At 34.9% G+C, this 21,453-nt stretch overlaps 1 protein-coding gene across 1 annotated transcript; it reads right to left on the bottom strand.

Annotated features, from left to right (window-relative positions):
* Positions 1 to 12,997: 12,997 nt before the first annotated feature.
* LOC131030018 (glutamate receptor 3.2) lies at positions 12,998 to 20,750 on the bottom strand. Its single transcript, XM_059209451.1, has 6 exons — positions 20,336 to 20,750; positions 18,971 to 20,241; positions 18,545 to 18,822; positions 14,228 to 14,259; positions 13,723 to 14,120; positions 12,998 to 13,631 (listed from the first exon to the last, which is right to left on the bottom strand). Exons 1-6 carry the CDS (start codon positions 20,610 to 20,612, stop codon positions 13,092 to 13,094), a joined length of 2,796 nt encoding a protein of 931 aa, XP_059065434.1. The 5' UTR covers positions 20,613 to 20,750; the 3' UTR covers positions 12,998 to 13,091.
* Between the last annotated feature and the right edge of the window lie 703 nt (positions 20,751 to 21,453).

Below are 21,453 nucleotides of genomic sequence, written 5' to 3'. Positions count from 1 at the left end.
AAACAATAAATCTTTGGGGAGACAAGTTTGAAATAACCATAAATGGTTATGTAAGAGCCATAAATGGTCATGTAAGAGCCATTAGTGGTCTTGGAAGACTTTGGGGGTTACTTTGTTGAACACACAAAGCATTAAATGCTTTTCAAAGACTTTGGAGTCTTTGAGAAGTGACTCCATTTTGCTTAGGAATGTGACAATAATTAGGGGATGGATTAGGCTAATTAGGAAGGGGATTAGATTTTGCAAGTGGATTTAGTGGGTGAGGGAAAATAGGATTTTATAAAAATAAAAATTTATTTATTTCAATAAATGTGTGCAAGTTGCATTTGTAGGAAGATGCAAGTTGGGGGGGGGGGGTTTAAAAATGATTTAAATAAATGTTAATTTATTTAAAAGAGGAAAAGGGGGATTTTAATTAAATAAATAGATTTTATTTATTTAATTGATTTGAATTTGATTTAATGAATTAATTAAAATAAATTGAATAATTTATTTAATTAATAGGAGAATGTTTGGAGATGAATTAATTAAATATTAATTTAATTAACTGATGGCTAGTGGATTTTTAATCAAATAAATAGTGAATATTTATTTAATTAAGCTGGACAGATTTGTGTGACTACAAAATCTTAATTTAATCAATAGGGGATTAGAAGAATAGGGATATTAATTAAATCTTAATTTAATTAATATTTGATTTAATGATGATTAAAAGAATAAAATCCATTTAATTAGTTGTGCTAGTTTTAGGTGTCTGCAATTGTATATTCTTCGCATTTGTACTTGCTTGAATTTTGAGGTCTTTGAATTGGCATTATTTGGAACTAGAATTATTTTATGCTTTTCGAACTTCCTTGCAACGATGCCCTTGAATTGGAGAGATGAATCTTTGACGCCCCCTTTTTCGCCCTTTGACTTGCCAATTGCCATATTTTATCAAAGGCATTATCTTAAGCATTAAATTTTGTGGCTTATGCCATTTCTAAACCTTGGACATTGTAGTGGTAAAAATTAGGGCTCCCACCATTAAGTGTAGTAAACCGCTAATTTTTCTTAGGGACCATTATGTTAGGGAGAGAAAAGAATTATACAGACCTAGATTCTGATCTAATTCCAAGGGATCTTGAATGAGCCTCTTCTTTCCCTTGAGTTGAATTGATTTGTTGAAGATGCTGAAATTAGGGAAAATGTGTTGGAATTGAAGTAAAAATGCATGAACAATGAGCTATAATTGTTGGATTAAGCCATGAACCTAGATCTGAGGATTATAGGAGTATTCAGACCTATTCCCAGAAGGAGCTTCAGATTTGTCAGAACTGGGATGGTGGATGGTTTGGTCCTCTGCACTTTTTGCACTCCAATGGGGGATTGATTCATCATTGTAAATAGATATTATCTTGAAGATTGAAACTTCGTACATGTTCCTATGCACAATAGAGAAGGGAAATAGGTTGGGAATAGGAGTTTGCCTAAGTCAAACCCTAGTTTAGGAATACCTCAAATTTGCAATGATTGATAATGATGCTTTTCTTCTTGAATGTAATTACATATGTTGTTTGAAATTACTTGAACATGACAAAATTGTAATCACACACACATGCTTTCATATGAATGATGTAATTTTCTCCACAAATATTGAATGAAGAGTATGCAACCTGAAATATCTTTGGAAATGCTTGATGATGAATTCTTTAATACTTGAATAAAATTGCCAATTATGAAATTAGGTTGATCAAATGTCTTTATTTAGGGTATCCTAGGTCAACCTACCAATTAGGCCGACCTCCAATGGTCATATAGAGCCACTAATTTCATTTCCCGTTGAGGAGAAGGACATAGCCCTAGAGGATCAATTGGCAAGTGTATATGGCACAAAAAATAGAGTTAAGGCACTAAAAGGACCCAGATAAGAGATCACAAGGAAACACACTAAAGTAGGGGCACAAACATGAGGTGTAAATTGACCCAGTGATAATTTATGACACTAGAGATGCATATGAGAGTACAGGTGAAATAATTATCCTTCTACTCACCAATCCTTCATGTTTGTGAGTTTTTTCTCAAGAGCACTTTTTTAGGAATCAAGGAGAAATTGTTAGGTAAGGGCTCCAATCCTTGTAGGGGAAGGATTCCCCTCCTTGGGAACACTTTAGACATGGATAAGGATTTTCTCTAGACTTTGTCAAATTGTGAATTGTCACTTCATCTCCTTAACTTCCATTTGATTTCTTTAGTCTCAAGTTTGAATTCTCTCATTCAAATTCAATCTTTAGGCTCCATCCTTGCATCCTTGGCACAATTGAGAGGAGGTGGAGAATTTTTATTTTATTTTATGTGTCTTAGCCAAATTTGATCATTCCATGACTTCATGAAGTTGGGTGCACTTGGAGCTTGGAGAAGGAATTTCTCCATACTTAATTTTTTGAGTTTCCATGCCTTGTGAATGCTTGGGTGCACATGAGATGGCATGGAGGAATTTTCCAACACTTAGCCACTTTTCACCATTTCCAAAACCTTATGCATACCTAGGAACATTTTGGCCTAGAGAAGGATTTTTAGACAAAAGGATAATTCCTCCTTGTCTTGGGATTTGTGCCTAGGGATACATTCTTGGCACACATGAGGTGTGAAGGATGATTTTTGGACAAAAGGATAATTCCTCCCAACTATCTTGGGATTTGTGCCCAAGAGTAGTTCTTTGGTGATTCTGATTTAGAAGGAGAATTCTCTAATTTAGCAAAAAATTGACCATCTACTCACTTCATTGACTTTCCAAGTTTGGAACTGGATGCTCTGGTTCTTTTTGCAATCAGTGCCCACCTATTTCTAATGATAGACATTCTAAAAAATAGGCTTACGAAAAAGAGTAAGTTCTTCCAAACACAAAATTAGGGAAAACAGGGACTCAGTGAAACAGTTTAATGAAAATAGACACTACTAAAAATAGTCAGTTCATGAAAAGCACTCAAAAATCCTCACTGGTAGGCCCTTTGAAAGATTTTTCCTTGCCTTGGAAGAAATTTCTACTTTCTACCTTGCACTGACTCTCATAGTGAAAATTAGAGGTTGAGGAAGAATGTTGTCATTGGGAGAGAATCCTAACACTTGCACAACCTACCTCCTTGAGTGTAAATAAGACCCTGAAGAGGATTTTACTGATGCACTAAACTGCTTCCTCAAGTGCAATTTAGGGGTGGAAGAGGAATTTCTATCATGAGTGCAAATCCACCTCTGTGAAGGATTTTTCCCATACTGCTAAATTTTGGCTATTCAATTTCATTCCTTCATATCCACCTCTATGAAGCAGTTTTCCTATACTTAAGCCAAATTTTGGCTATTCAATTTCATTCCTTCTACTAGTGAATTCCTTGTTCTATCATTGCAATCTCTTCCTTGGACAATGATATCATCCACTCAATGAAGTCCTCTTCTCAGCATCCACAGTCTTGTTCTTGCATCAATCTTGAAAAGACAAGAAAACACTGTAATCTTACAAGTATCAATCAAGTCATAAGTTAACAAAATGTAAAGTTCAAAGGATAATGAATAAACAAAATGCAATTTGAAAATACTTTCAAAAACCTAATTCTCAACTTGACAATAACTATCAAGGCTCTATATTCTTTAAAATCCATTTCATACTTAGTCATTTCATTACTTTCAAGGATCAAAATCTAGACTAACAAGACCTTACAACTCATTCCTTAGGATCAGGAGACAAAACTAACTGCAGAAGACTTGGTTTATTCAACAAAAGAGGGGGTCCCCATTTGCGATGAGGCGATGTGTGAAAACATCACAACATGATGTTATGTTTACTTGCATAAATTTCTGAATGTTGGGATGGTGTCTTGGTATATACAATAGCGAAAGAACGGAGCAAAAAAATTTAATATACTTTTGCATATTAATATAAAGGGTACAAACTCCTAGTTTATTATTTTTATTTTATTTTATATATATTAATATAAAGGGTACAAACCCCTAGTTTATTATTTACTTATTACAAAAAGTAAATTAGATATTTTACATTAATTACTAATAGTTATCATTGTTTCATATTAATTATATTATTTTATAGTATTTATTTTAAAAATAATATCAATTTAAAATATTTTACTTATTTTTTGTTTCTAGAATATTTTTAACAAGATTGTCTTGAATATTTTTTCATGAGATTTAATGACTTTATGCAAGAGTAAAATTAAGATTTTAACATTTTTTTATAGATAAATAGTTGGTTAGGGCCAACACCCATTATTTTGATATCAAAAAGTTTCAATTGCATTGTTCATCTGATAACCCCTTCTCTATCGATAACAAAGGTTGCACACAATATTAAAAATGTAGACAAACCTCTACCTACCCATACAACAAAATGGAACACCATCCCCTCAAAATGGTGCTCCCAAACATTATAGACCTTATCATATACATAAACAACATGTCAATCAACAAAACTATGACCAAATTTCAATATTTAATAGGCTATCTATTAATAATTTTTCTTATAATTCCTTAGCAAAAACATCTGAACAGAGAAACTAAATAACTTTGGCCTTCTTTTTCATTAGGCAATCATCCCCATGGTCCATGTGAACATGCACCTTTGCCTCCCAATAATCGTCTTCCTTCTTATCTTCTGCATCCAAATCCTCTATCATGATTGTGGCCCCACCTGTGGCATTTTCCTCGTCCATCAAGTCCCACTCAATCCCTTCACTCCAAAGGTATCTTTTGATCCACCCCTAATGCTCATTTAGCTTCAACCCTAGCCATTTCTTCAAAAAGTCTATGTTCTTCATCACTACCAGTTTCTTCCCTTCAAAACATTATGTATTTGTAAAAATTACCACATGCAGTCTTGGTACGACTCACCCCTAGCATTGAGTGACATGTAGTAGTCTCTAGGAAGTGGGACACACTTCTCAGAGTCCACATTTGTGAGGACATCCTCAATTTATTCCAAAATAGACTTTAAAAATCTTCTCACAAAGGGTTTTGGCCACCACCTTTGGCTCCCCTATGTCTAGCAAGACCATTAGAAACATGACATATATATCCATATTGACCATATACCTGCTAGGTGGACCTCATAAACTCTTCCCCTAAGATGACCTCAATAACATGTATAACTAGATAATGAGAGGGCTCAAGGATGGCTTTTAGGTTTTTCTCAGACACCTCGTTGAGAAAAGACATCTAACACTTCCTCGATAACAGTCTAATGGGGGTTTCTATACTTAAACTAGACTAACAACAATTAACAAATCTAAATTGATGAGTCATCTAGGGCTGCCTTTTTTTTAAATAGAAAACTACTACCTGTCTCTCTCCCCAAAGAAGGCAATCTACAAGTTGCCTTGTGATGTGAGCCAAATCACACCTTGTTCTCCAAATCTAGCTCAAGTCCAGGTTATAAATGCTTGGCATGCTTCCAATAGGCTTGCATTTCCCTTTCATCATTTCAAGCCCATCATAAGTTGACGTGTGTCCCTCTACTCCCAACATCTCATTTGCATAACAACAACGTGTATCCTCAAATAAGCTTTCAAATTCTCAAGTTAATGTCCCATAATTTCCCTCATCGAAAATTGGATCTCTGTGCATTTTGCATATGATGCAAGTAGGTGTAAATTTTTCTAGTGTCCCTCATGATGGAAGTGACACTCCCCATCAATCCTCATTCCCATTGTCTGCAACTAATTTGCCAACTTGTCTGCCACATTATTTCCCTCTCTATACACATGGTTGATTTTGAATTCTACGAACCTCGCCAATAATTCTTTTATGGGGCATAACCACTTATTTAGTTTCTAGTTAGGGGTGTAGTTGAGATAAATGGAGTTTATTGTTATCAAGAAAATCACCCTCAAGGTGAAGTCGTTCTGCACCAATCTTTAGTCCCAAATTTAGGCCTATCAATGTTGCCCTGAATTTGGTAGTGTTGTTGGTTGCCACTCCAAGATTCACCTATCTTTCTACAAGAAAATTCTCGTTCTCATTCCAAGCCACACATCCTACCCCACTCAACCCTAGGTTTCCCTTGAAGGCCCTATCAAAATTTCTCTTTGTCCATCCTGTATCAGGGGCACTCCATGTAATTGTATTCCTATGACTAGTGGGGAGATCAATCTTCCCAGCCTCATTAATGGGGGATTTTGACATTTATTAATATCAACATTTAATATTAATATATAATTTTAAAAATTTTATTTTGAAAATATGTATTGGTCTTCGCTCGACAACTCTTAATGGGCAAGCTCTACCTGCTAAATTATATTTGCAATGGTGCACCAACCAAGATCAAGTTTGTGCTAGAATTATTTCTAATAATATCTAACAAGAGTTGACAAGTTGGATGTTCCTTGATGTAGCCTTGAGGGGAAGGGCTTTATTATTTGGCAAGCTTTGAAGATAGGAGAAAAGCTAATTAAATAGGGCCTTTTTTGGATCTATAATAAGGCCTCAAAAGCTATGTTTTGGCTTGATTCTTGGGATGGTCACCCTCCACTCCTTTCAATGTATCCACTCTTACAGTTCCTTTGTGATAGTTTTATTGCATTTGGATGACAAATCGTGGTTGATTATAATATTGTTTTGCATTTGGGATCAACAATTGTTTGCAAATGGAAAGACCCCTATAAATGGCCACCTAGAGGAACCGAGGGAGCTTGACAAGAGTTAGCTCAGATTCTTCATAGTAGGGAATGGAATTCTCTTGCATGTACAAATCTCCTATCATGGGGTAAGGATTCAACTAGTAAGTACTCGGTGGCTTTGGGGTACTTAGAGCTAGATAGACATTTGTTTAGGGGAGTAGAAGTTTCATGGCGGAACAAATTTTGTGGTGTAATTTTTGTTGTTGTTGGTTGTTCAGAACAAATGTCTTACTTGGGATAATTTGTGCAAGCCTAGCTTCCAAGGACCTTCTATTTGTGGGCTTTGTCTTCATAGTAATGAATGTACTTCTTATCTTTTTTCAATGTTCTTTCTCTACGGAGTTTTGGCATCTTTGGTGGGTAGTTTGGAATCAGGATTGTGTGCATGCCTCTTCTTTGGCTAAGTTATGAGACCACTTAGGTTGGCCTTCTATTGAGATCTCTTTTCTTTAGGTTGCTTGGGTTATGAGGCCTTCTTTCATTATATGGCATCTTTCGTTAGAACAAATCATAGGAGTTTTTGGAATACAAAATTGGTTGTTCAACAATTGTGGAGGAGTATTGGTAGTACTCTTTAGGAGATAGTCTCAGTTAATTGCAATCTTTCTAGTGCAATGAATCCTAGTGATGTAGGTATTCTTCAAAGGTTGAATTTTTTTGGTAGTGCGAGAAGTAAGGAGGTTACATAGACCAGATGTAGACAATCTAAGTGGAAGATTGATCATGTAGGCTGATGGTTCCCTCCTCCTCAAGGAGTTATGAAGATAAATATCGATGTCTCCTCTAGGGCGAATCTTGGTCATGCAAGTATAGGTGGTATTGGCAGAGATAGCTCTCATGTTGTTCAATTTATCTTTTCCATTTACAAAAGGTGAGGTTGTTGTCATCATGTATGCATTAGAGAGGTTGTGCTCTTGGTTGGAAGTAGATTATTTGTGAATCTGATTCATAAGTGGTGGTGCACATGTTGAAAGAGAACCACTTGGATGATGCTAATTGGCATTTGGCTATGGTTATTTGACAGATTCTATAGTTGAGTAGGTCCTTAGAATCTATTACTTTTTGTCATATTCCTAGAGAATGGAATAGAGTAGCGGATTCCCAGGCGAAATGGGCATTTAATGGAATTGAAGGTTGGAATATTGTTGAAAGGGGACATTTGTGGGTGGAGTTATCTAATTTTTTAGAGCAATTTGTTGGGGAGGATAGGAAAGATTTATTCTTTGATCTTTGGGGGCTATAAGCCTTTCTTGCTTTGTATTCTTCATTTCTAATTAATAAATTTTTACCCCTTTTAGAATTAAAAAAAGAATACATACACTATTTTAAAAGAAAAAATAAAGAAAGGTATGTTATAATTTAACTAGTTAGAGTGATAGAAACATTACTATCTTTCCAAGTTTTTAATTAAGCTACAACTTAGAAATAACTATAGATTTATAATAAACAAGCATACTCTAATATATACTAATCTGATGCACAACTCAAAAATGGAGAATACAACTAAAAACAAGTGCCACTTAGTGGCTAGTACTTGCCATCTTTATAGTATTACATTAATGAAAAAATTGTCTAGTTAACTCTTTTGTAAAATATTATAAAATCACTACATAATGAGAAAGGTTAAAAATTTATTATCTTTGACTTTTTTAATGAACAAAGTAATTTATGATGAATAGAGTTACCAATAGATACCTAGTTATATGACATTGCACATCATTAAGTGAATAATTGATTAATAATAAATCAAGATGTTATTAAAATATTCTTTTTAATAAATTTATTTATATAAAGGATATTATAAATACATATTTTTAATTAAAGCTAGATTTGTATAGTTGTAGTATGTAAGCATTAGATGAAAAAAATATTGTACATGGAAAAGAAAAAACCTATTCCCTATAACACTGGGTCAAAATATGAATTTTTATAACATAGAATGATTAATTGACTATTAATTCATTAATTGATTGAGGTTTGTGAAAATTTATTTGTTAGAAATATTAAATTAAAAGAAATAGTTAAAGTTAAGATATTATATTATATTATTATATGCATCTTTTCTAGTATTATATTATTATTATATAATCTTTAATTAAATTATTTTCATTATATTTAACAAAAGTATATTATTAAATTACATAAGATTACCCCAATTTAACTTTTATATTTTTAATGTTAATATATTATATATTAAAAAGTTTGAAAAAAGTTTTGTCTAAAAAAATTGCCTAAAAAAAATATTTTTTTATAATTTGGAAAAAACAATGCAACTCATTGAAATGTAATAGTCTGATAGTAAGTACTAACAAGTGCCACGTAGTGGCGAGTACTTGCCTTATAATATTGATATAGTAGAATAATTATGAATATCAATTTTATATATTAATATAAAAATATAAAAAATATAAGAAAATTAGTATTAATCATAACTAAATAAATCTAGTTAATTATTCTAGAATTGATTTAATATTATGATATAACATTGATATAATATGATAATTATTAATATTAATATTTAAAAATTAAAAAAATAATAATTTAGCATTAATTATAAAATAAATAAATTTAATTTATTATTCATTAATTTACTATTAATAATTAAGAATATATCTCAATAATAAATAATAATTATAATTATATAATAAATTTATTAACATATAATATATATTATATAGATAACAAATATGTCAATTACAATTGATTATTAACAAATTAATATATAAATGAAATTATCAATTACAATTACATAATATTAATAAGAAATATTTTTTAATATAAATATAATTTTTAGTTGAACAATTATTACAATATTTCCATGTTAGTATTATAGGAGTTGAGAAAATACAACACCACAGGAGCCTGAAGATCTTCTGCAAGCCGAATAACCTGTTACAAGGAGAAGCAATGAAGCAAAATCTGAAGAACATACAAAACACAGAGAATATGCTAAAAAAGAGAGAGCTCAATATTCACAAAAATATGTAATGTGATTCTTACAATGAAAAGAAAGAACTCAACCTTTAATAGGTCAAGAAACCCTAAAAAGGGAAAACCTAGGTTTGCACATAATAATTAATTAAAATAATTAATTATATGCACCTAAAGTTAGCTTAAGTGTAAAAGAGATAAAGGGAACTTAAATAATTAAACAAAGAATGTTTAATTAATCAAGTAAATACCCGAATACTCTAACACCCCCCCTTAAGCTAGACTTAGGGAGAAGCTAAAACCTAGAACAGCTACTGAAAGCAATAAAGATGGGTCCCAGCAACAAGGCCTGATCAGGTACCTAAATACAATGAAATCTCTATGAACTAGAGAAATAGAGAAAACCACATGGGAACAAAAATCTACTCCAAAAAGAGATGGAAAAGAATATCACTGAAGCATGAAGACCCTGCAAACTCTGTCGAAGAATAACTGCTGATATGAAGAACATCCACTGAACTAGAACATGACTAGGTAGAGAAGACTGTAATCTGCATGAGTGCCCTCAAATGACACTACTCGAATCAGGAGGCAAACAAGGCAAAACAACTGAAATCGAAGATACAGATGGCATGAGAAACCAAAGCCTGAAGAGCTGATCAATTGAACCACGAAAGCATTAGAACCAACAAGATAAACCTCCCCATAATGTGGAAGTGGGAGAGGGACAGGAACACTAAAAAGGATAGCCAAAAACAACTGCATGACGAAGAACCAAGAACATCAAAGGTGCTGAGACACATCATCATGAGGCGAATGTCGTGGAAGGAACACTCACTTGACAAAGGAAGATGGCAAACAAAGGCAAACATCAACCCCCTCATGGCACTGGATCAACAGTGCATGTACAACCAGACACAAGATATGCAAGATTCCAAGTAAACAATGCATGATGGCACTTTATCTCAGTGCATTTGCATAATTACAAGCTACAATGATAAGAAGACTGGAAATAGAAACGAGAATCAAAACAAAGACACCCTACTCAGAAAAGAGATCCCAGGACCTGAAACAACCACGATATCCACCAGAGTGCTGAAAAGAAAAAAACTGAATAAAATATGCATGGAGCAGAATCTAGAAAAAAAAACTCATATTTCTGGAAAGTACACAGAACACACTTTTCGAAAATATAAAGTTTTCAAAAAATGGAGGTCGGATGCTCATTCTACGTCTCCCAGAGTGCAAAAAAGAGACCTCACTTTGACTGCAAAAAAACATAGTCAAACAGAAAAATTGAAAAAAATTTCCAACACCATGAGGTCGGCCTCGAAACCAGCTTTCCGACGCCTATTCATTCGCCAAAATCTGACTCCGTATGCCCAAGATAGGGCCAAAAAACCAAACCCCCCCTGAAAAAGCCAAAAAAGGGTCTGGTGGCCAATGGGTGGTCCGGTGGCCAGGGAGCGGAGCTTCGGTGGCGCACCGGTGGCGGCCCGGTGGCGGAGTGGTGGCCGACAGGCCGGGCTGAGATCCGGTGGCACACCGGTGGCAGCCGGGTGGCAGGGCGGCGGGCATAGGGTAGCCGGTAGCGCAGGAAGGGAAGCGGCGGTCGGGCGGAGACTGGCTGGTGGTGAAAGGCGGCGGCGGGCCGAGGCTGAGCGCGGAGCGGGTGGAGCCAGGCAGGGAGACCGGCGGCGGCAGGCGGAAACACACTGTGGCCGGGCGGAGACAGGCCGACGGCGAGAGCTGGCCGGCGGGGGCCGGAGCGGGGATAGCTGCGGCTGGCGGAAGCGCCAGAAAGTGCAGCAGTGGGGGTCGGAAAGGCCAGAGACCAGCGGCGGTGGTGGGCCCAATCTGATAGCTGCAGGGGTCCCACGGTACCCTGCGTACCGTGGGAACCCCAAAAATTTTTGTTTTTCCAAAAAATTTTAAATAAAAAACTATTTGCCCCTTTTTTTTTTCAAAGATTTTTTTTAAAAGAAAATTTTGGTCTGCATGCCGTAAAAAGGCAAATTTTTTATTTTTTATTTTTGAAATTTTTTTCTCGATCTTCGTGTCAGGGTCGTACGCCCTGGATCTGAGAAAAAATTGCTCTCAGAGGCTCAGGAACCAAAATAGGTCAAATTTTATATGACCATAGGGGTTTTTGAGCCTTCTGAGCACAATGGTGAGGTCCGTTTAAACCCAAAGTGCTCAAAAAAAAGTTTAAACCCTAGGTACATAAAAAAAATTCCTGAAACCCCAGATCTGCTTCCAAAGCCAAAAATCTCAAAACAAGAACAGGCAGCTGTAGATCCACGCTCTGATACCATATAGGAGTTGAGAAAATACAACACCACAGGAGCCTGAAGATCCTCTGCAAGCCGAATAACCTATTACAAGGAGAAGCAATGAAGCAAAATCTAAAGAACATACAAAACACAGAGAATATGCTCAAAAAGAGAGAGCTCAATATTCACAAAAATATGTAATGTGATTCGAATATGCTCAAAAAGAGAGAGCTCAATATTCACAAAAATATGTAATGTGATTCTTACAATGAAAAGAAAGAACTCAACCTTTAATAGGTCAAGAAACCCTAAAAAGGGAAAACCTAGGTTTGCACATAATAATTAATTAAAATAATTAATTATATGCACCTAAAGTTAGCTTAAGTGTAAAAGAGATAAAGGGAACTTCAATAATTAAACAAAGAATGTTTAATTAATCAAGTAAATACCCGAATACTCTAACAAGTATTTATAGAGAAATTATTTTAAAAAATTTGTGTTGAAAAACTAATTAGTGTTCATTATATCAAATAATTATTTTTTTAATTTCATAATAATTAATATGTAATGTAGATTATAATTTAATTATCATATTATTTTAATATTTATAACAATTAATAATAATTTTTAAATAAATATAATTATTAATATATTTATTATTTAACAATATAATGTAAATATTGATATAATCTTATTATGATATTATTATAATAATTGAGTTATAGTTAAAATATTATTTATCAAAATGGGTTTGAAATAGTTTTATTTCTATATAAAGCTTCTTAAGTATAATTGGCCTATAAGAGGCAAAAGGATATTAGCCAATCATTTGCAACAAAAGTAATTTTTGTAAATTATAATGCTAACAAATGTGCATCTATACTATAAAATAAATTAAAAAAATTTAAAGAAAGAAAAATAATTGCTTTTCATTGGTCTAAATAATTTTTTTCAATAATCATATAAACACATCGTTAAAATCTAATGTACCATTTAAAATATGTATATGCCCAAAATTAACTATAATGACTACTCATACTGATAAAAAAAAATAATAATTACAAAATTGACAATAAAGGATGGTCTTTGGAACATGGCCATTCAAAACATAAGGGGCCAAAAACACTGAAATTTTGGAAAGTGGTGTAATTTTGTACACGACGCTAGAATTGAAACTTGAATGAACAGGGTGCACTGTAAAATTCAAAATTTTGTTCTACAGGTGTTATCCAACAGGTGTCTCATCTAATTGAATTTCATGTGTGTTGCCCAACTGAGGCCATGTTTCCCCTAATTGAATTGCAGGCATGTTGTCCAACTGGGGGCGTATCTCCTCCAATTGAATTGAGTACAAATTGTCCAACTGGGGAATTGTGGGTGTATTGTCTAACTGGGGTCTTATCTCCCCTAATTGAACTGCGGGCAAAGGGCTCTCTGTAGGCTTGGACTGTACATCAGCCACCCTTTGGCTAGTTAGTCTGCCTTCATAAAACTTCTTTCCAAAATGGAAGGATACCAGTGCAAAATATGTTACCGATAAGATGATGAACAAACCCCAAAAGCTTCTTGGACTTAACTGCTCTATGTCACTCCCCTCTCGTTCATGCAAATTACTAGTGCTTTCACCATTGCAAGATTGGGAAGAAGAAGAAGAGTATGGACCAAACCACCGGCTGCGAATATTTTCCAACTCTGTCTTGTTCTGCGTAATATTCAGCACTGCAGATGTCATTTCTGGAAGCACTGGAGATCCTTTCGCAAATAACTACATAAATCCATACAGAGAATTAGAAGTGTGTTTCAAGTTCAAACCGAAAATAAATGAAAATGCTTAATTTCTTGATATGAATACTCACAAATCCAAATCCTCCCCTGTAAAAGGGCCGACCCACAATATCAAATTCACCACAATGGTGTGACATAAGCATGGAAATGTATGGAGTCTCATCAACGACAGCACCAATTTTTCCAATCCTGAGTAATTGAACATAGTCCTCTGGCCTTTTGAGAGCTACCAATCTTCTCTCTTCAATTTTTAGCTCTTGGGTTAGGTAATGCTTAACAAATGAGCCAACCATATGGCCTATGGATGCGTTGCTTACTCTCAATGATTCCATATCTCGTATCGGCGAAGACAGTTCCTGGACAGCGAGGTAGGATGCAAGGCTAGCTGTATAGCTTGAATTTAAGATCAACACTACAAACAGCCAGATTATCAAAATTACTTTACCAAGAGATGTCATAACCTTCTCTCCTGCAAACATTGCCAATTGGGGGATTAGTTGCCATTATGAGACATTCAAAGCTTGGCCAAGAGATAAGATTCAACGCAAAAGAAAATCCAATGGGGAAGTCACTCACTGTGAACAAATATAACTGTTGAAAATGAAAACCTGCAAACCAAACATAAAATATAGTTACGCGGTCAATTCTACATCCTGAAAAGTTTATAATCAAATCAACTAATCCAACTAAGAACTGAATGCTTCACCTACCATAGAGATACTTCGGTAAACTTCAAAACCTGGATTTTTTGATAAGCTCATAGATTATTGTTGTAAATGGTAAAAAGAGAAATCTTAACTATCACCATTTTTGTTTCAATTTTATTCAGGCTTCTTCATAAACTAGTTTCCTTGTAGCTATACATTTTTATGTCCAAGTATTCAGGATGTAATTTTATACTGGTCATCACTGGAAAACACAGGCAGTTCTGCTATATAACTTTATTGTTATATAGAGTTGTTGATGATTGCTTATTACAGTTTTCTAGATCTATTTAAGTTATAATAATTAAATCAAATCCTATAGCATCATGTGCAAATAATCATAGTGCTAGGTTAAAATACTGTACACCTACTAAATTTTGTTTTTCATTTTGGAAACTATCTTATTTTGACTTTGCTTAGATTCCGGCAAGGTGTTTGCCATTAAACTTACCACACAATGCTTAAAATGCCTTTCAAAAGAAGCTTCAACCTTGGCACATGTTGATGAAACTGACCATTTAATAACTTGTGTCCCACTTCGCGTCAGTTTTAAGCATTTGAGTGTTTTACGAAAATATTTACTGTATCTGGCATTTATAAAATTTGTAACTGCTATCGTGGTTTAGTACGGCTTTGCCCATTTGGTGTGGGATTTTTGTTTATTTGGTGTTATGTTGCTGGTAAGAGGGAGGTGAGATTTAGGAATCAGATTGGGATAGTTTTTGAAGAGAATTTGTGTTGTAATCAAGCTCAGAAATAAGAGAGTGTCTAATCTGTTATGAATTCTACTTTTGTTGTTAATTTATTTTAATTTTCTGCTGACGTTATTAGCTGTAACTACTTGCAAATGAGAAAAATCTACATATGTATTGATATCAAAGCATCCAAAGAAGCTGGGACTAGAGAATTCGTGAGAAGAGTTCAGAAAAATCTACATTTACTTTGATATCAAAGCAATCAAAGATGCTGGGAGTAGAGAATTTGTGAGAAGAGTTCTGAGTAGCTCAGAGGAGAATGATGACCATGGTTGTACATGCAGAAGTCAGGTTGTTTTATAGTGTAGAAAAGAGGATAACCAAGTTGGAATAAGGTAAAGAAAGAGGCAAGCAAAGGAAGCTACAAAAATTGAAGTTTGAGCTGGAAGAATTATGGTGAATTGGAGCATTATGGGAGAGCAAAGAAAAAGAAAACTAAAATAGAGGCATTCAAGGCTACTGAGAAGGTGAAAAACATTAGGAGTAAATACTCACCTTATAAGCAAGAGCTGTTTTTAGAGAGTAAAGCCATAGAATCTAGAATTAACCAAAGGATAGAACCGCTAGAACAGAGAATGATTAAATCTCGAGCTATTAGCAAAATTATTAGTGGATGCAACGACCTTAAATGTGATTTGCGAAGAGTTCAAGAGAGGAGACAGATGAATGGGATGAAAATGAACACATTGAGTTCTGTTGCCCAAAGAAGGCAAAAATATTGATGATTACAATAGGAGAGAAGGGTTCGAAAAGGAGGAATGTACCTCTTGTCATTAGAGGGATGTGGCTAAACTGGTTCCAAAACGGCATTATAAACTTCGTGTTATTGATTCCTTCGAAAAATCACAGTCATAGCTTGCACGATCAACGGTCTGTAATGTATAACTAACTTCGTGTTATTGACTTTCCGTGGTACGACAGTGCGGTTTTGGAGCCAATTTAGCCACGACCGTGGCCCATGATGTTGTAGTTGCAAAAGCAATTCAAATTAGAGATGAAATTGTAGCACAGATGAAGATCTTTTGGGGTCCGTATTTGATGAAATCATATTGGTTTTAGAGAACACAACTAAGAAGAAGCAGCTGGAGGAATGTCCTGATAATCCCATCTTTGATAAAAAGAGAGAAGATGACTATCCCTTTTCTTAGAGAAGAAATGAAAATGATTGAGGGAGGTAACAGATGCATATATAATTGTTGTGCAACAAAGGAGGATGCTGCAATAAACAGTTGCCTTGTGAACAACCAAAGCTTTATAGACATGAAGCGAAGCTAATAAATGAAGACCTCATCATAAAAGAGGATAGAACTGAAGAATGATGGCAGTAGCAATGGAACAGCAAAAGTTTTCCTTTTAAAAGGTAAAACAAGTGATAAAGAAAATGTAGAATGATTTCAATGGGCGAGGACAAATAAAAGTGAATCTAAGCCTCCATGAAGTGGGGAAATGCTGGAATATGTAAATTAATTATTGCTCTGACTGTCGGTGCAAACAAAGGACCCCTTACCATTAAAGGCAACCTTATCTCCTGTGTTGATCAATGCAACCTTATCTTATCATATCTGCTCAACATAAATATCACAGCTAACCTTATCTTGAAGTGATCAGAGAAATCATGATTTATTTGCTTATAAATAAATGGATTGAGCCTCTGTTCATTAGAGCTTCTTTGTGAGTTTCTCCTCCAATTCATGTTTTTAATCGAAAAATAGGAATCGAACAATTCAACAGAGGTATGTCCTATATTCCAATATGTAGTTAGAAGTAGAGCAAGAAAAATGTGAAAATTTGCAGAGGTATCTAACTTCATGGAAGGGCAGATCATAATAGTTGGATTCTCATGTTATTTGAACTAGGAAGTTCAAAATTTTGAAAGATCGAGAGAATGTTGTAACCAACTATTCAATGACTTGAGTCCCACTTATTGTCAGTTTCAGACATTTAGGTATTTTTGGAAAATATTTGTTCTATCAATAGAAATTGTAACCCCTGTAGTGATTTAGTGGGGGTTTGCACATTTTGGTGTGGGATTTTTGTTTAGTAGGAAGGTACATTGCTGATAATAGGGAGGACAGTTTTAGGAACTGAACTGGAGTAGCCATTGAAGAAAATTTGTTCTATGATCAAGCTCAGAAATAAGTGTTTGTTCAATCTTTTATGAATTTTGCTTCTGCTAGTAATTTATTTTTCTTTCCCACTCATTACTATTAACTGTAATTAGAGTTTTCCTTGCAGATCAAAGAAAAATCTGCATCACATATGAACCGCAAAAGAAACCTCTGGATCTCTCAACATACAAAAGAAAATTTGCAGCCACAAAAGATAGACCAGCGCACTAATGGGAGACTAGATAAAATTAATTCCTACTTTCTTGGTTGAAAATTTAGAACAGAGATTTAAATTTTTTTTCCAATTAAGATCATCCTAAAAGCACTTTACAAATCGACAGAGTTCTATTCTCTAAGAGGATTCCTCCTTTTCTTTCCTATCATATATTTCTATCCCTAATTTATTGCCTATTCCCTTATCCAGCAGCTTTGTTGCAACCAACCGCACTACCAAAATTAATCTAACACAAATGTTGGAGAATATAACATTTTGGGAGGCCTGTATGCCTCCAAAATTCCTAACTAATTAAATTTAGTTAAAACAGATAATACAGCTATTTTTATAGTTCCATAAACTTGAGGGTCAGCCCCCTGGCTCACAAATAGAAGCATATAGATACAAAATAGAAGTATGCACATACAAAACAAACCATAGTGTTTGCATGATGCTGACTTAAGGTCATTATTACAATGTTAATGTACTCGTGTAGGAGATCAAATAAGATGTCAAGGTACGGTTTAGATCTGGAAATGACATGCACATCAAGCTATAATAATAATGAGATGATGCATGTAATGCAGATGTAGATGACGAAATAAGAGGTAGGCCCTTCGTGGGATGTATTTGATCAATGGTTAATGTTGGTTGAAGATGAGGTTGCCCTTGCATTCCTACATCTTCTAAATAGATCAACAAGGAGAACAAGGAGAATTATGTATCTTGTAAAACCATTATCAGAGAACATAATTTGCAAGAATGATGAACGGTGAATATTAAAGATCTCAAGCAAATCAACTAAAAGTCAAAACGTCTTCTGAATGCAAATATGGAAACTCTACAGAATAAAGATCTTTGTCAGCAGAAGACTCACCAAATGTGAAAGCAAAGTCAAACAATTAAGGTGATCAAATAAAGAATCCCTTGTGGCAATTTGGTGGTAAGACCTAACATTTTGAAACCCTTGATATTATGCAATGATTTTCTTATTAATACAGAGACCATTAATAAACTGGATAGTTGATGGAGGTTGATCTTCTATTTTTGTATACTCTGATTGTTTTGGCCTATAACCCTAAACATTACAATGGAATACGAGAAGTATTTACCAGAGAGATATCTCCATTTGCTTGGCAGGCTCTCCTGTGAAAGCATCATTCTTGTCCCGCTCCAATAGCCAAATAAGAAAAGCAGTAAGAAAAACAAATGCCGCTGTAGTCAACCACATAGATAATGTAAACGGTTCCACAAAGGCCCAACGAGAAGAATTTATCTTCTTAATAGGCACCATGATTACCAGTCCTGTATCAGTATATGGCTGTGTAAAATCTACCTTTGCGCTGCGGCTTGAGAGTATTGTGATATCAGACACAACTGCATCAAATGTCTGTCCACCAACATGCTCTTGAATGAGGACCCGAGATTATATAAAATTCTCTCTAAAATAGGGACCATATTATTCACAGAGTGATTTAAAATAGACTAACATTTTAGACTAAATAATGAGTAAAAACCAGACAGAAACCGTGAAGTACCTTATTTGCAACCAGGTCAACGAGGTCACTATAGTCTGGATGTCCATTGCTCTCGTCAGAAATCTGAAATTCATAGTCAAAATGACAATGGAGATTTTTCACAGCTCTCTTAAATACATCTATGCAGAATCCCTCGAATTTTTGGCTATTGTTTGACTTTGTAATGTTTATAAAAGCAGAAAACACGACATTTGATGGTACTCCCACTATAAACTTTCTGAAACCAGAAGGTGGTATTGAAGATTCATTTGGCCACACAATCTCTACTCCGTTCAATTTGAACTCTTCCTTCATCCATGATCCCACAACTCTGATTGTCCTATTGACTACATTGACAATGTCATATGAATGAATTTCAAGAAGCCCATTTTTACTGAATCTTATGTTCCCACTAATTCCCTTGAAATTGCTGTTAATTACTTTCTGAAACAGAGCACTGCCTTCATCAAAAACATGGGCATTTGTTGAAAGTTTCCCAGAAGACCTAAATCCTAATTCAGTAAGATTGTTGATTCTAAAGAGAGCATCAATAGCTTGAGCAATTACCCATATAGAATCATAAGCATAGGCTCCAACTATGCCAATGTTTTCAGAGTGAATATCATTTGGATACAACCTCATGAATTTGTCCTTCCATCTCCTGCTGATATTCTCGAAGTGTGGAGTGTGTGTAATGCTCGTGCGAACTCCAATGACTCCTTGCATTGAATCCATAATTTTATCATCTTGGACATCCAAAGAATCTGCTACCCACTCTGTTACAATCCAAGCCCCGCCCAGTTTCTTCATAATGCCTGATTGTTTTGCCTCCAAAAAGATTTTCTGGGCCAATTCATAACTCGTATGTATAACAAACACACGACTCCTAGTCTTGTCGTCTTCAAGTCTCTTCTGCATATCTTTCCATGAAGAGTTATCGAAAGACTTCACAGATACAGAAAACTTTTGGGCTATACTGGCAGCACTTCCCCCAAGTGCATTGTGTAAGGCCAGCAGGCCGCTGAGACCCAATTCATCATCTTGAAATATGACCACTACTTCTCTCCAATGAAACTTGTTGAGCAGAGAAGCTATTGCCTTCATTTGCACCGCATCCCTGCCAATCATCTGAATTGAATATGCCGAATGTTTGATGGACATGGATGGATCTTTGCCAGCAAATGTAATGAGTGGCACATGTGCAGAATCAGCTAGTAGGGATAAAAAGTTGGAGACTTGTGGTGTCATGGGTGCTATAACAGATACCACGTTTGCTCTGAACAGTTTCAACACTGTAAAACCAATTTCAATTAGCTTTCAGAACAGGCTTGAATTAAAAACGAGGACAAAATGAAAGAAAAATAAAAGGGATTGAAATTTTTTTACCATTCTCTGCGTCTATGAGAGCATTGCTTCCCATCTCACTTGTCTGAAACTGAAGAATGGTCCCATTAAGAATATTGGGATTGTTGTTAACATCTTCAATGGCCAATTGTATGGCTACATTTGATTGTTTACCTCGATAGCTTCCTAAATCAAAGACTCCCCCAATCCTCACCTCTGGAGGCCTTGCACCACATGATTCCACAAAGAGAAGGAGGAATACAATCAGGGCATTCATAGCATTTCTCCAGACATCACAATTACTACAAGCAGGAAACATTGCTTACTACTATAAGCGAATCGCTAGTTTCTTGAGATGTGAAAAAATGAATTCAGACAATAATGGTGAAGAAAGTAATGCCTATATAAATTAATTTGATATTACGGTCTTCTCTATTGTTCTCAAAATCTCCCGCACTTTCAGACGATAGTATCTACACACACCCCAATCCTCTCAAATTTTGTTGCTTTCTGTGTCATTTCTACAGAGTAAGACTCAAAATAATACGGCACGTGGTTGGTAGGCAGTTGCATGGGTATGTTAGAAGCGAATCTCATTTCCTTTTTATGGGAACGTACGAAAAGACAAGGGTCATGATTGTAGCTTTCTCCACGCATCTGTACTCACTTGGAAACAACGTGACGAAATCAGTTTTTATTTGGCTCTAACAAAGTTCTAAAATTATAAAACTCTTATTATATTTTTAATGCAACAAATATATTATTTGGTATAGGAGTGTTTTCCATATTCTATCAAAATATAATATTATGTTAAATTGTTTCATATACATTTAATCAGTAGTGGATCATTCATTCTCATGAAAGATGGGTTAGTGTGAACTACTCCTAAATTTTTTTAGATTGATAAGTTTGACTGGAAAATTCTTTTTTGTTTTGTTTCTTATTGGTGGCAGTGCTCTCTCATTGACTTGAAAATTATGCGCTTGAATCTTATTTTTTATAGTGTAAACGCTTTTGATTGGAGCTATGAGTTGTTGAAGCCACAAACAAAGGACCTCATCCCCAACATGAATACTCAACAATAACACAATGATAGGGTTTGAACCTTGGTGACAAGGACTACAATGCCACAAATTAACCATCATAATATTTCTCACTAA

This window comes from Cryptomeria japonica, chromosome 7 (assembly GCF_030272615.1).
Source record: "Cryptomeria japonica chromosome 7, Sugi_1.0, whole genome shotgun sequence".
Classification (NCBI taxonomy): domain Eukaryota; kingdom Viridiplantae; phylum Streptophyta; class Pinopsida; order Cupressales; family Cupressaceae; genus Cryptomeria; species Cryptomeria japonica.
This window is presented reverse-complemented; position numbering and strand designations above follow the sequence as displayed.

Bases quoted from the DNA above. Each gene is read 5' to 3' on its own strand.
- LOC131030018 (XM_059209451.1), bottom strand. From the start codon at position 20,612: ATGTTTCCTGCTTGTAGTAATTGTGATGTCTGGAGAAATGCTATGAAT. The intron at 14,260-18,544 runs GTAAATACTTCT...TTTGGTTTGCAG, and splicing joins CAAATGGAGATATCTCTCTG to GTTTTCATTTTCAACAGTTA. The intron at 14,121-14,227 runs GTGAGTGACTTC...CAATGTTTGCAG, and splicing joins AACAGTTATATTTGTTCACA to GAGAGAAGGTTATGACATCT.